The following is a 15,728-nucleotide window of genomic DNA, read 5'->3' on the forward strand; positions in this document are numbered from 1 at the left end:
ATGATCAATAAAAACCCAAATTTTGAAATTTAATAATCTGTTTTTTTTGTTTCATTTTGATAAAAATATCCTTATTACTTTTTTATAAAAATAATTTTGAAAACCTACGAATATTTGAAATAGTAAAAAACATTCATATAAAAAGTAAGTTGCTTTTCAAATAAAAATATAAAAAAAATTAAATTTATAATTTGGAGATTATTTCATAGTTTTAACCAAATAGTTCTTTTAAAATTAGTAACCTTAAAAACATTTAAAACACCTGATTTCCCGTTTTAAAGAAGCTCGGTTAAAACTCATTACCAAATAAAAAATTTCTTCCTTTCACTTCTAAAAACTAAACCTTCTCCATTACATTTCCTTTTTCTTTCTCCAACTTGATTTCATTTCTTAAATAATTGATTTTCAAAAACAATTTTTAAAAACATATATCACAAGGCCTTACCGTTTTGTTTGGATGACTTTTGAAAAATTAAGAAGCCTGTTTTTATATTCAATAAGAACTTTTATACTCATTTAATTAATTTTATGAAATACTTATTTTAATTTATAAATAAAATTATGATTTTAATTTCAATTTCAAATTCTAATTAAGTCTAAGAGTATAAAAACTCAATGTCATGAATTTAGGCTTTTCCTAAATTCACGTGCGACACTTATAAAACTCTCCCTACATATCCATTTTATTTTATATTTTGGAAACCATATGATTTTTTTATTTTTTTTTATTTTTTTGCGTTTTCGGAACGGAAAAATGTTGACATTAAGGGGCCACAGAGCAATAGAGTTGAAAATTACTCAACATCGTGGGATTAGCCGTTTTAATCACGCAAGGTGGGTTTACCACCACTACCCACCGAGGGGCTCCAAATAAGGGAGGTAAAAAAAAAAAAAAAAAAAATGAACATGCATTTAAAACGTCACTATATAAGAGGCCACGCGGAGAGCCAATGGCAAATCGCAACCGAGTTTTGGCTTTTCAGAGCTCCCCCGTTTCCCTCTCAATTCTCTCTTCTCCATTTCTCCACCACCACACAGAAGGTTTGTCTCAGATCTCTTCAGATCTATCTCTGCTCTCACCATTTCTCTTCAATTAATTTTGGAATGCTGCTCTGATTTGTCATTTGAATTGTGATTTCGGTACTGCTCGGCTTTTTTTTTTTTACCAGTTTTCTGATCTATGATTTTGGTAATGGAGCACTGATCTGTTTCTTTCGTATCTTGTCTGTGATGTGTTTTTTGATATATGCTTGCTTGTGCCATTTCTCGACACTTGAATGATCTCGCTTTTGATTCTGGTGGAGCACTTTTCTCTTTTCCAATCTTATTTGGTTCCACCAATTCTTTTCGCTGGTTTTGATTTTGATTCGGGTGGAGCGCTGATCTGGTTTAAGTCTTATTCAGGTTGTGATTTCTCATATGTTGGCGGCTTTTACCATTTCTCAGCATTATTATTATTATTATTATTATTTTTAATTTCGATTTGAATGAGGCTCTGATCTCGTTTGAATCTTATTTGGGTTCTTATTTCTGCCAGGATATGTATGTTGTTCAAGTATGAGCTTGTATTTCATTGTTTCAGCGATTTTGCTTGGATCGGATCAGTTTTGGTTGTTGATTGTGTTCAATTTGTCCCTGTGCACTTGCGCCCCTTTTTGTTAGGCACCTTTCTATAAAAATTCTATTTGTACCTAGGAAGAAAATTTATTCGTGGACTTTCTGTAGTGGATCTGTTGAGAATTAGATGAGGTATGCTTTTAAATCAAAAGATGTGTTTCTTTTTCTTGTCTTGATTTTCAATTGTGCAGGGTTTGGGTAGTTAAAATCAAAATGTTTGTTTAAATTTGTGGATTTAAAACGATACTGTAGGTATGGGTTTGTGATTGTTTGAATCAATAGTTTATCTTTTCCCTTTTTCCGTAAAAATTGAATGAACCTAACATGTCAATCTATTTTAATTATCCTTGGGATACTGCACAAGGAATATAATACCAATTGCCGATATGATAACATTATGTGATGTCATGTGGTCACACTCTATGATGATGTGATAATGATTTATGGTGGCTTGTTACTGTGCTAGTTGGATTATTAAAAAAATCATTTATTAGGCTTGACATTTTGTTCAAATAGCATTGCAAGGTCGGAAAAAATGGGAGATTATACCAGCTGACAGTAATAGACATGAAATGACACCATTTCAGTTTCTTTGTTACTAATACTTATAAAGGTTGACCTATCTTGTGATGGCCTCATTTTGGATGCTGAATCTAAAACAAGTTATATGCTAGATGTGATAAGAGTGCTATTATAAATGTTTCTATTTTCATTTTGAATTTTTTTTTTTTGGTTGCAGATAGTGTACAAGGACAATACTTGATTGGTACTCATGGGAAGTGCTCCTGAGTCTGTCATCAAGGTAGCTTTTATTTTTTTGGTTATTTTGTTTGTGTTTTACTTTAGTTTGGTTTGTTTTTCAATTTAGTGCTAAATCCAAAAATAATAGGAGTTGTTAAAAAGTGAGCTAGTGAATCATTTAGTTAAAGTTTTCAAAGTACTTTCATATTTTTAGAAGCACTGTTAAAGTAACTTCCAATCCATCTCTAAAAGGTATTGAAGGATCTGTTTGATAACTGTTTTCAAGAATAGTTTTCTTGTTTTCCAGAACGTGTGAAGGTATTTAAGGATCTGTTTGACAACTGTTTTCAAGAACAGTTTTTTGTTTTCCAGAGCAAAAAAAAAAAAAAACTAGAAAGCACATGTGACAACTAGAAAACCATTTTATGTTCTTGAAAACAGAAAACAAGGTATTTTTAGAGAACATCTTTTAGTTATTTTCACTTGTTTTTAAAAAAAAATTATATAAACATATATAATGATTAAAAATAAAGCTTTAAACATAAAAATTATTTTTAAAACATATTTAAAAATATAAAAAATAGGTTAAAAACATTTCAGGTTCCCCAATAGATTTTTGTTCTACATAATATTAGAGAACAATTTTTAAAAACTATTTTTCAGAACTGTTTTAAAAAATAGTTACCAAATAGGGCGTAAATAACTCAAGCTTAGAATGGACTGCATTCCTTCTTTTCTATATACAGAACACTGTTTCATTGTGAGATTCTCTGTTGTTATTTATTTATTTATTTTTTTGATTTTATTTTACCTGAGTTTAACCCATCAGAAATTGCAATGACCAAGGAATTGTGGCTTAGTCCCTGTTATGAATACATTTGAACCAGTTTGTTAGTTCTTTACATAAAACAAAAAGTAACTATTTATTTTATTTTATTGATAAGATAGCAGAATCTGGTTGTTGCTGATCATTAAAAATTTGAAATATGCTTATAGAGACAAATGTTTCATTTTATCTCTTTCATGTCTCATCTTTGTGGAGTCATAGTCTGACACATATTTGGTTGCAGGAAACAAATGAAAACTTGCTAGCTGAGAAGAAGGTTAAAGTTGTTTTTGTCTTAGGTGAGCACTTTGGTTTCTGATTCTTTCAACAACTGATCCTATTCAGTAAGGTCTTTGCCTGTAAAAGTTGCACAATCCTTCTTTGCCTAGCTGAATTTCTAGTAATGCTTGATAATTTCTCTAACAAGTCTCATTGTTTTGTATTGTACCTAACAAGCCATTTTTTCTTATCCAAAAGTTTTAATTTATTTATGTAAATGGTATTATGGTTTATTCTACACTCTCTTCTTGGTCTTTTTGTTTTAGTTTGTCTTTTTACTAGTGAATGTTTGTGGGTAGCAACAGTATTATTTTGGTATTATGATTTATTCTACTCTCTCTCTCTCTCTCTCTCTCTCTTATTAAGGATGAAATTGGAGATTTGAAGTTTCGATTAAGAAGGTGAAATCAACAATTTTAAATTAAAGTTTCTTCAATTTCAAGTCTTCTAAATTCTTCCCTGATCTCTTGCTAGGTCAACCCTTAAGCCCTCTGGGACCTTAATCGATCTATTGTCTCCATTCTTTCAATTTGTCCCTTTCTCTGATTTTAGCTGCACAGAGCTGATTTCCACAATTTGATCTATAAGGAGTTGATAATTTACACATCACTAGATGCTGTCAACAATTGGTTTCCTTTGAAGGCAAACTCTAAAAGTGTTAATTGTGTTGGAATTGAGAAATTAGGAAATTTTGATTACTGGAATTAGTTTGAACAAATTCAAGCTTGATTGCAGCCCTTTAGGTTCCATAATTAGTATTTATTTGTTCACATGAAAAAATAAGAAAATTTTCGAGCACAAATTATTGATAGTTGATTTACCTATTGTGATTAGTTTCTGTTAATAAGCATGCTTGTAGCTTTCTATATGTATGTTTTCTATATCACCAAGCTTATTTGGGTATGTTTCCTTGATTTTTATTGATATTTCATTAGTTTTTTCAAACATATTCATATGGATCTGCTATTAAAAGTTCTTTTATATTCTGGGGATGATTATACCTTAATTATTTTTAATTGCTAGGAAACTCAAAGTTCTTACAAGGACGTCTTAACACATGAGCCACCTGGCATTTTTTTGTAAACACAATTTTTATTTGTGTGCTTGCTAACCTTATATTAGAGGTTTTCTCTTTTCCCATTTTATATACTTTTTAATTTTTTAATTTTTAATATTTTAAATTAACTGGAGGCTCTCTTTAATTATTCAAACTTGCTTTTTGAAGAGTTCCTTTTTCACCACTTTCAACCTTTCAATTTTCTTCTTCTTAGCACAACTCTTGTTTATCAGATTTTTGGTTTCACATTAAAAAAATCTGCTGAGAATGTAGTTGCTTATAAATTCTTTTGTATTTAAAGGTTCTATTTTTGTTACTGAAAATTTTGGGCTTCAGTCCTGGTACTGAATTTGGTAAAATTGTGAATAACTAATTCAATGACTACTTTGATGACTAAAAAATAGTTATGGTACATAAAAGGTTGCCAGACACCATACTTGAGACTCAACAGTCAACATCAGTGTTCATTATTCCTTATGTGGTTGTTATCTTCCTAGCCATCATTATTATTTTGGGAGTCTTCTCTGTTGCAATGATCCTTTTCTAACAATGCACACTTTCAGGGTCGTGTCTTCCATTAGTTTATGAGGTTTAGACTTTGCCCCTATGGTTGCTCCTTCCTTTTTCAGGATCGTGTTTTCCTAATTACACCTGGGGTTGGTCTTGTATGCTATTTCTGGATTCCTGATTTGTTCCCTATTTTCTTTAACCACAAGAAGTAATTTCCGGGTTTGAATTCCTTGTGGTGTTCAATAATTCCCACTCCTGAAGTTGCCTGTCTCAAGTGACAATGATCTCAAGTTTGAGAATAGAAAAGAACCTAAAAATGGACGGTACTTAAAACTATACTTTGACATTTTGCTACAAAGTAAGACCAACTTCTTCTGCATATGCAATTTTTTTTTATAAGCATGCAGATGCAAGTGTCCCTGTGGAAAGCTTCTACAGGGTGCATCTTCTGGGTATTTTCACCTAAATTCACTCTAAATACTTTCTGATTTTCAATTAAATTAATTTTAAATCTTCCAAAGGATATATTTTTGCTTCTTTTTTCGTAAAATGTTGGTTATGAAGTAATATATTAATTTTGAGCTCATGTATAGTGTAGATGATGGATTTTCTGCACTTTATACTTTTATAGTATAATGTGATATATATGCCATTGGTAGTCGCCATTCAATAGGCATTTATGGACCACTTACCAAAATAGGTGAAGTAGACAGTGTGGTTCAGATGGAAGAAAGAGAGTGGCAAGAAGAAAATGAAATTTATGACTGTCTCCATGGTGTATATGATCTGGTTTGTTGATTCTGTGGATTGACACACTCTCTCTCACAAAGTCACATGCATGCACACACACACACACACACATATGATTTTAAGGGATTTCTCTGAACTGATATATTGATTCTGTGGATTGAGCAGGTGGCCCAGGCAGTGGGAAAGGCACCCAGTGTGCAAATATTGTGAAACACTTTGGGTACACTCATCTCAGTGCTGGTGATCTTCTACGAGCAGAAATTAAATCTGGTTCTGAAAATGGGTATGGTTTTAGAGTAATAGTTTTCAGCTAAGCTGTATTAGATCCACATTCCTTTCTGTCAAACCAAAATCTGTTCTCGTCCTTGATTCAATATACGTAGTGTCCAAATATAAGAACAGTTGCAGCTTTAAAATGGATGTTGGTTTAACAAAGAAGTCATCGAATGCTATACTGTACATTTTGCCCTTGTGAAAAAGTGGAATTATTATCTCATGGATCTTAACAATGATGATATAAACTAAACCTTATGTCTGTATGACCTAATCCATCTGATTGACTTGTAGTTCTTGAAAAGGTTTGCTAATGGAAGCCGTTTGCTTTTTCTACAGGATATGTGGGTTTTCTGTTATTGTTTTCATGTATTTTCTTCTTTGGAAGCAGCTTGTATATGTATTCTCAGTCCAACGCAATCTAATGAATAAAGGGGGGAGAGGTTCCTCTTCAATCTGGAGATTGGTTGATTGAAAGAGTAATCCCCCAAATCCACTGATATGACTTAGAGACATGAATATTTTGACCAAAAAGTTGTGGTGCTATTACTTTTCTGCAAATTTTAATTTAACAAATTATAATTCTGTGGGGCTTGAAGCCTCGAACATATAATTTGGTTCTTATTTGCCCCCATGAGTGATCATTCTACAATGTTTACTTGGTTTTAAGAGACCCAAGTGTGTGCGGGCGTTCATATTAAGTACATCCATAGAATTACAAATGCATTGGAGGTGCTCTAGGCTCTATTGTTTTCTTAAGTTGCTCTTTTCAAGCACACTCATGCTCCTGCTCTATGCTCTGTTTACTTAGTTCTTGACCTTACTGTATTCCTCTTGGTGGGTATGGGTATTGTTTTATTTATTTATTTATTTTTTCCTGTACCTTTTCATACTGGTGGAACTGTGAGTTGGAAACTTTCATTTTTGTAGCCTTATGTTGGGGACATCCTACCCTAGGAATTGGTGTAATTGGACTTTCCTGATGATTTGATTTGCAGACCTTTGGTTGTAGATGACTATCTCATGTTTTTCTTTATTCTTATGCTAGTGCTTTTGGCTGAAAGCGTGGCTGCAATTAGTGAAGTCAATAATAGTTAGTTAAGATCTTTCTCATTGGTAACCTTTTATGTTTTTCAAAAGAGAAATTCTTGGTGTAAATTGGATGGGAGTCTGCCGATCTTAAGTTGCAGCCCCACTTCACTTAATTTTTTTCCTCAGTGTGGACCCTTTTCTTTTTTTTTTTCCTGGTGTTTTTCCTGCTTGTTTGTTTGTTCTTTTTCACAAATTGGAGCATGAATTCCTTTTAAGAATCAAAAGTGTGACAGATAAATAATGCTTTTGTTCTAAATTTGTGCTGTCTTTATTGCTACAAAAAAACATATGGCAACAAATGGGACTAAGATTTCAAACCTTTTCCTTTGGGGTTTTTGAGTGAATTTCCTGTGAACAGATGGTTAGGATTGTCTTCCCAGTGTTAATTATTTATTATTTATTCTTTCTTGATATGTTATATAATGAACCATCAAGTGCATTTTATTTTTGTTGCATGTGGACAAAATTTGAATGCCTTTTTATCCACCGATGCTGTTGTCTTCCTTTCTGATTATTCTGAAAAGACTATTTTATGTTGTTGCAACAGCATGTGGATTCTGCTATGGTTTAAATGGGTGATTCTTTTTAAACAATGACCTTGCTAATAAAGTCTGTGTTTGCTAATGTGCTGCAGGAATATGATTCAGAGCATGATTAAGGAGGGAAAGATTGTTCCTTCAGAAGTAACAATTAAGCTTCTCCAACGAGCAATACTGGAAGACAGTAATGACAAATTTCTTATTGATGGTTTTCCCCGTAATGAGGAAAACCGTGCTGCATTTGAGGCTGTTGTAAGCTCTCTATGATAACTCTTCTTTTATCTCGATTTTGCTATCTCTACAGATATGTAAATGTTATCCATATTCGGAATGCCCTATTCAGAATAGTTCATGTGGATTTTGTTTGCTGAAGCTGCCAATTTGGGATGCTTTCTATTGATTTTGGAAATGAATGATGTGAATGCAGACTAAAATTGAACCCGAATTTGTCCTGTTTTTTGATTGTTCGGAAGAAGAGATGGAGAGGCGCATTCTGAACCGGAATCAGGTTAGTATATATGACTAACCCTTCTTTCAAAGATTTTATTTATTTATTCTATCTTGGTTTCTATTATATGTTTGCTCTTTTTTTTAATTTTATTTTATTCTTATTTGCCCTTTTGTTGGGAAATGAAGGGAAGAGAAGATGACAACGTTGAAACAATAAGGAAGCGATTTAAGGTGTTTTTGGAATCTAGTCTCCCTGTTATTGAGTATTATGAGTCTAAGGGGAAGGTTCGGAAGGTAATATTTTGTTTATGCTTCTTTCTTAACAATATTCTTGCATGTTTATTGCTACCAGTTGAATTATTGCTTTGCCCTCAGATTGATGCTGCACAGTCGATTGAAGAGGTTTTTGAGGCAGTCAAAGCTGTCTTCACCCCAACAAATGAACAGGTAAAGCACCATTGTAATCTCTGGTGGAATTTTAAAGTTTATTGGTTCTGTTTTGGACACAATAAAATTAGGAAAAGGAGATAAACATTGCTGTTGAACAGAATGAGTATTATCCTGATGGTATTAATGCTTAGCAGTATGTTTTTATAATATTTAGTGATGGAGATATATGTTCAGTTCTGGGCCTTGTAGGCAGCCTATAGTCTGGAAAAAAAAAATTGATATCTTGTTATTATATTATGATTGGCAAACTTCTTCATTAACATGAGGGAAGCTATCATTGTTGCTGAACATTCGCACACCCTGAGCTTTGTGATGTTGAGATTTAAAATAAGAACTACTGTATTTTTGTGCCCGCATGTTCCACCGCTTCTAATGCTGCTGGAATGATGAAATGGGGGAATTTCTTTTGTCATTGGGAATAATTTGGACTTGCAGATGGTGGGAAATTTGTGGTTATGAAAAATTTGAGAATGTATTTCAAGAACTAATATTTCAAGTGGCTCTAGTATTTGGTATGATTGTAATCCATTTGTTATCAACCGTACCTAATAAAAATGGAAATTTGTGTATGATTTGGACATCTTAAAAATTTTGAGAAAATTTGTGATTCTAATATCTTTTTTCATTTCCATTTTCGTAGTGCAATTGTTTCAGTTGACCATTTGATCAAGCATGTTAGCCTAGTCAGTATCAATCCTGTATTTTTGGGGAATGACCAAAACACTCGCAAAGTACAATGAGTTATATTCTATAACTGCAGTAATTGTGGGGAAAAAGAAAAAGGAAATAAGGACATATAAATCAGAAGTGGTCATACCATCTTATATTGACATGCATATTTCCCTCCTCAGCTGATATAAGATCCATTTTCATAGTGCAATTGTTTCAGTTGACCATTTGATCAAGTGCGTGTTAGCCTAGTCAGTATTAATCCTGTATTTTTGGGGAATGACCAAAACACTCAAGAGTATAATGAGTTATATTCTATAACTGCAGTAATTATGGGGATAAAGAAAAAGGAAATAAGGACATATAAATCAGAAGTAGTCATACAATCTTGTATTGACATGCACATTTCCCTCCTTAGCTGATATAAAGATTCAAAGAATGACTGCTATTCACAGTATGCAGTAACCTGGCATTCTACATTTAATAGCAGCAAGAAGTACAGTTGAATGGATACACACACACACACACACACACAACCTTCTTGTTTACTCATTGAATACCCTTCCCAGTAACCCGGCATTCTACATTTAATAGCAGCAAGAAGTACAGTTGAATGGATATACACACACACACACGCACAACCTTCTTGTTTACTCATTGAATACCCTTCCCACTAACCCGACATTCTACATTTAATAGCAGCAAGAAGTACAGTTGAATGGATACACACACACACACACACACACACACACACACACACACACACACACACACACACACAAGCTTCTTGTTTACTCATTGAATACCCTTCCCAGTAACCCAGCGTTCTACATTTAATACACACACACAAACTTCATGTTTACTCATTGAATACCCTTCCCAGTGTGCATACATCTCAACTGCTCATTTTCCCTTTATTATTAATGCATGAACATTTGGTGTTTGCAGGTTGATGCTTAGCTATCAAGCCTAATATCTGTTGAGGTAATACACTTATATCTTTTGAGGTAATATGCTGTCAGGCATGCGATTATATACATTAGAAAGGATAAAAGAAGATATACATGGGACACAATGTCCCACCTTCAGGAATGAAACAAAGCAAACTACATAACAATCCCCCTTGAGATGGGTAGTGATGCCCCTGTGGGTTTGTAACTCAGCATCACTTATCAGTGGCTGGGTCCTCAAAAAATTAACCTCAATTGAGATGGCCATATCAATTATTTTGATAACCATGTCATCATATCTTCAAAATTTCCTCACTTTCCACTCTGCCCGCTGAACAATCACCAAAGAGTCCTGCTCTGCAGTGAATGTACTTCCTCATGCCTGCAAGCATGCATAATAACTCTGCCTTGATGGCATTACCCCAAACCCCGGTTTAGAATTGGAAAGAACTAGTTTTTTTTAATTATTTTATTTATTTATTTTTTATTTCATGCTTTTTGGAAATTCTAGTCACTCATCTGAGCAAGATTTCCTCATGCATTGACTCGAGATGTTGTTTTAACTCTTCGGTATTGAAATGATTTTCTTAGGCCCTGCTTGATGCAACTTCTTTGATTGTCTAAAAGATGTTACCAGCCGCTAAAAGACCTTTATAGTGCTTTGCTCTTCTTTACACAGATATTTTCTAAGAAGACCTTTGCTAGAAGTTACAGGCAATGCCAAATGAGATTTTAGTCGCTCAAACTGCATAAATATGGAAAATGACGTTATTCCACAAATTTTGATTGTTACCCAGAAAATTCTTGCATCTCTTTCTCTCTGAATAATCTTAATCATTGTTCTCCAATTCAACCTTGAAAGTTCTTATATTCCTTAAACACACACTTCTTGGCACTTGTGCCTGTGTTGCCCATTAAGCTCAATCTCTACATGAGTTGGGGCCATCCAACATGCATTCATATAAGAAAAGAATCTCCACAATTCACAGATATGAGTCGCGGTCATCCAATATACATTCATATGAGAAAAGAGTCTGAGTCTCTACTGAAGAGTTTGCACCAGAAAAAGGACGTAAGCATTTTTTGTCTACGAGGAATGTTTCAAGTGCTTTTCATAGACTTGCACACTCTCTGTTCACTCACACACACACACACAAGCACGCATGTGAAGAGTTAGGGACGGGGTAGGGGTTGTATAGGGAAGCTGATGGAGAATAAAGATGAAGATGGAGCACTTCCTTTTCTCCCTTTCTGCTCAAAACTCTTAGCTCATTGGATCACCACTGCTCCCCTTTATAGTTGAGTTTCACCTGTTTCCTCGGCCATCTATTTTGAGCTTCTTGGAATCAACATTGATGTGACCATCCAAACAATGTGTCAACTCTAGGTATATATCTATACCCTCTAGATTGAAACAGGAGCATCCCAGATCAAGGATTTTGATTCCTTTCTATTATTGCCTTTTAGGCAACTCAGTGAATTAGAATAGATGGATGCTTCTGAGTTTGTTCTCTTCCTTTTTCTTTTTTCTTCAAATTAGTATATCATAAGAAAGCATTCCAAGTTTTTGTGTCTTTACTTTATACTTCCCGTAAAAAGTATGAGATGAATGTAGTGTTACTATCAACCATTTTTTTTTCTCTTTTTGTAGGCTTACTAGATTTGAATTGTAAAGCTACCTTTCTTTCAGCCGATTGCATCGGTGAATTATTATTAACGATTAATTAATTCTTAGCTTTTCCTTTTTCAGGTGATTATAATTGTTGGCTGCGTATTCTTATATTTTTGAGGTACTCATGGATGATTATTTGTTGTTCTGCGAGTAGGAAGTAGTAGTTGATGCTACCAATGTTTGTTTACTCCATAATAGGAAGAAGTTCACGCTATAAAAAGCCTACACTGTTGTATTCTTATTGTATGACTGATTCTTAATAAGATAATGGTAATGACACTCCTTTTCCGGGTGCCTTGCTCTTATGTGGTAAAGGTATCTGTGGCCGTTAAATCAATGGCTATACTAATTTTAAAGATTTAGAGCCTCCCTGACATTGTGATTTGAAAATGGTTTTTTGTTTTTTTAAATTCAAAACTGTTTTTAAAAATTTATATAAGTCTTTGATAATTACTCTTTAGAAACAGTTTTTAAAAACAATAAAATAAAAAACGGATTTTAGGAACAAATAAAAATTGTTTTCATATGTATTTGAAAGCAAAGAGGAAAACATTGAGAAATGAAAAAAATAAAAAGAAAAAAGAAAGAAAAACACTAAAGGGCAAAAAGAGCATAGCATTTCACCTTTGATACATTTTCGAATTAGACTGTTTCTTTGAATTTCTTTTGACTTCTTTTTTTGTTAGTCAAACTTTCTTTTTTCGTAGTCAAACCCATTCCAAATCAAGCAATACTAATTTTTTATTAAAAGTGAGTAAAACTGATTTGGAGATCTCTCTAAAACTAATTTTTTGCTTTGCACACGACTATATTTGTTTTTTCATTTTTTTTCACTGAGTAATACATTTTGAATTAAATAAGATTTGGCCCTTTTTGTTTTTTATTTTCAAAAAAAAAAAAAATTTATCTTCAAAAAAAAAAAAGAAGTTTATTTTTTCATTTTCATTTTCTAGAAAATAGAAAAAGGAAAAATATGAATGTGGTGTGTGTGTGTGTGTTTTTTTTTTTAAAAAAGATAAGTGAGATCTGCTTTATTTTCACCATTTTTATGTTATTGAACACTCAAACCAATCGAGATTTTACAAATTTCATTTTATAAAAACGGTTTTTAATTTTCTTAACCAACTTCATCTTTAAGAAAATAAAAAAAAAGGGAAATAAAACTGTTTTTAGATTAAAAAAAAATTGAAAACTAAAAAAGGTTTTCCAAACCGAAAGCCACCTTAATGTTTCAATTTATCGGTTGGTATTATAACTTTTAAAAATAATCTAAAATTCAAAATTAATATTAAAATTTTATGAATAAAAATGGGTTGAAATTAACTACTATTTTTATTCAATATAAAATTATATTTTTATAAATTTTCTTCTTAAACAAACATATTATAAATCAAGTGAGACTTAAATGCTTTGGATTGTTAACATGGTTATTAATTTTTATTTTTTTTTTAAAAAATAAGACTTAAAAATTAATCTTGAATAATTATATTATTTCTCCTTTGTGTATAACCCGACTCAAGGATAAAATCCTATAAAAACTTATCCGCAAAATAGCTATAGAAACTAAGGTAGAAAAATTCAACAATCATTCGGAGCTGTCTCATGACAGAGGTTGAAAATATGATGTCATTATAACAATGAATATGTCAAATTATTCAATAATATGCTTAAAGGGGAAGAAGCGTACTTGTAATTGTATTAGTTCAATTGAATTTGTTATTTAGGGTGAGCAATTGCTTTACTACACCTTATGTGTTAGTGTTGTAAAGGTTCTCAATGTTGATGTCAAAATTACGGCAAGTGTTGTAAAGGTTATCATGAAGTTGTTTTGTATTATCATACTCAAGGAATATGTCGTGTAAAACCTAGTCAAGGTAATTATCAACCGCTTAGATAGTGGTAAAAAAAAATGGTGTTAACCTACATGAATGTGTATGCATGTATGGTCATGAATGTGTATGCATATATTTACAAAGTTCAATAAAATTATAGTGACATCTCTTCCATTCTACACAACTAGACCAAAATGCTTTTAGAAGGCCTTCTTATTTTTTTGTTGTAATTACTGAAATTAAAATCATAATTTTTAAAAGATGATAGTGATGTTAATTTTATTTTATTTTATTAAATATGATTTTTTTTTTATATAAGCAAAAATATAACTTCAATGGAAAATTCTACGGTTTCGTTGGAGGTATCATGCCTCCTTTTAGTTTTGGCCATTGGATGGAAGAGTTTTAATTTGAGTTGTCCAAATAGTAATTGGTAAAAAAAAAAAAAAAAGTAAAATTCCCCAAGTTGAAACTGACTACCTGTAGAACGCTTGCCCCTTCCCCTTTTCCTGCCCTCACCCTCTCTTTTCATCTCTTCTCCATATCTCATTCCCTTCTCTTCTCCATATTTGATTTGTGTATTTCGGGTGTTTTCCGTATTTTTAGTTAAGAGATCCTACCTGTTTTAGGTACGAAATCCTTCTCTCATGAGTGCCATTTTTTTTTTGCTCTTCCTCTCCTTTCTCCTTGTCCTCCTCTATTATCCATATTTCATCTCTGTATTTCGGGTGTTTGCGGGTGTTTTCGTGTAAGAAATCCTAGCTATTTGGGGTGACAAATCTAATGTGCACGAGTATCATATTCCCGTACTCCTCTTCTTCTCTCCATATCCCCTCTCTTCTTCATATTTCATCTTTGGTTTAGGAGTTGTAAGGTGGTGTTTTCAAGTGAGAAATCCTCTTGTTTGAAGACCCAAATTGAAGACGAAGTTGGAAGAAGAAGAAGAAGACGACCCAAAGTAGGAAAAAGAAGAAAGTTGAAACCGGTTGAATTTTTTGTTAATCCAAAGACAGTTGTGTCATAATTATTTGGGTAGTTCTATATTAAAAAAATAAATTGTGAGTATTGATGATGTGTTTTACAAAATTGTATCTGTTATAACATATATATTTCGTGTTTTTTGTTAGATTTATGGATTGATTTCATTAATGAAAAATAAAGTGTTTATATCCATAATTGAACATTGAAAATGATATATTGGAATGTTGTCACCATTGAAAATGTAGAGAGGTTTTGAGAGGATTTTGGAGTGGTAATGATATTTATATTTTATTTGGCATTTGATTGTAAGTTAGTAATATGATTTTTTTTTTTAAATGTGAAATAAATTTTATGGGGAATTTGGAGGTGTAATTTTGTTTTTAATTTATTTGGTATTTGTTATTGTTGTAATATATGAATATAAAATTTATTGAAATATGAGATAAACTTTTGTTGAGATAGTGTGATAGTGGAAGTATATTTCATTTACTATGTATTGTTTTGATTTCATTTTTTCCTGTAACCATCTTGATTGTTGTCATTTATACATTGAACCAATATGAAAAAAATAATGATAATAAGTTATCACATGTAATTTTTAAAAAAATGACGAAGCCCCTAACATTTTTAATATAGAAGAATGGAAATGGAAAAAGAAGTTAATTTATAGTATCTGAAATCATATTATAAAATTGACTTATGATTTGATTTAATTTTTAGGAGCAAGCGTGATGGTGTTGAAGTTCCTTGAAATCCAAAGAGACCTATGGAAGCTTGGATTCATTACTAGTAATAGTAAGGCAAAATAGAAATATGTAAAATAACATGTTTTTTTTTTTTTTTTTTGTGGTTGTTATAGTTATATTTGTTTGAAATTGTTTTGTAGTAACAATCAATTGACCATGATCAGTGAAGATGATAAATGAATGAAGATAAATGATGATGTAAGGAGTAATACTTTTGTGGCTAATATAATTAAATTTTAAAATTCAATTTTGAAGTAAGTGGTAAATTAATGTAGTTGAGGAAAAAATTAAGCA

The 15,728-nt window shown here is 32.0% G+C and overlaps 1 protein-coding gene across 4 annotated transcripts; it reads left to right on the forward strand.

The window, feature by feature from the left end:
* Nucleotides 1-927: 927 nt before the first annotated feature.
* Nucleotides 928-12,180, forward strand: LOC100241478 (UMP-CMP kinase 3). 4 transcript variants are annotated; one of them, XM_002263286.5, is made up of 10 exons: nucleotides 929-1,041; nucleotides 2,357-2,419; nucleotides 3,429-3,483; nucleotides 5,946-6,063; nucleotides 7,780-7,936; nucleotides 8,112-8,192; nucleotides 8,321-8,428; nucleotides 8,510-8,581; nucleotides 10,202-10,260; nucleotides 11,954-12,180. In XM_002263286.5, exons 2-9 carry the CDS (start codon nucleotides 2,390-2,392, stop codon nucleotides 10,211-10,213), a joined length of 633 nt encoding a protein of 210 aa, XP_002263322.1. In that variant the 5' UTR covers nucleotides 929-1,041; nucleotides 2,357-2,389; the 3' UTR covers nucleotides 10,214-10,260; nucleotides 11,954-12,180. The 4 variants fall into 4 exon arrangements, with proteins under 4 accessions (XP_059598967.1, XP_059598966.1, XP_002263322.1 ...); XM_003633830.4 differs by having other exon boundaries at nucleotides 10,202-10,237; XM_059742984.1 differs by lacking the exons at nucleotides 10,202-10,260; nucleotides 11,954-12,180 and having other exon boundaries at nucleotides 928-1,041; nucleotides 8,510-9,156.
* The last annotated feature ends 3,548 nt before the right edge of the window (nucleotides 12,181-15,728 follow it).

Source organism: Vitis vinifera, chromosome 15 (assembly GCF_030704535.1).
Source record: "Vitis vinifera cultivar Pinot Noir 40024 chromosome 15, ASM3070453v1".
Taxonomy (NCBI): Eukaryota; Viridiplantae; Streptophyta; class Magnoliopsida; order Vitales; family Vitaceae; genus Vitis; species Vitis vinifera.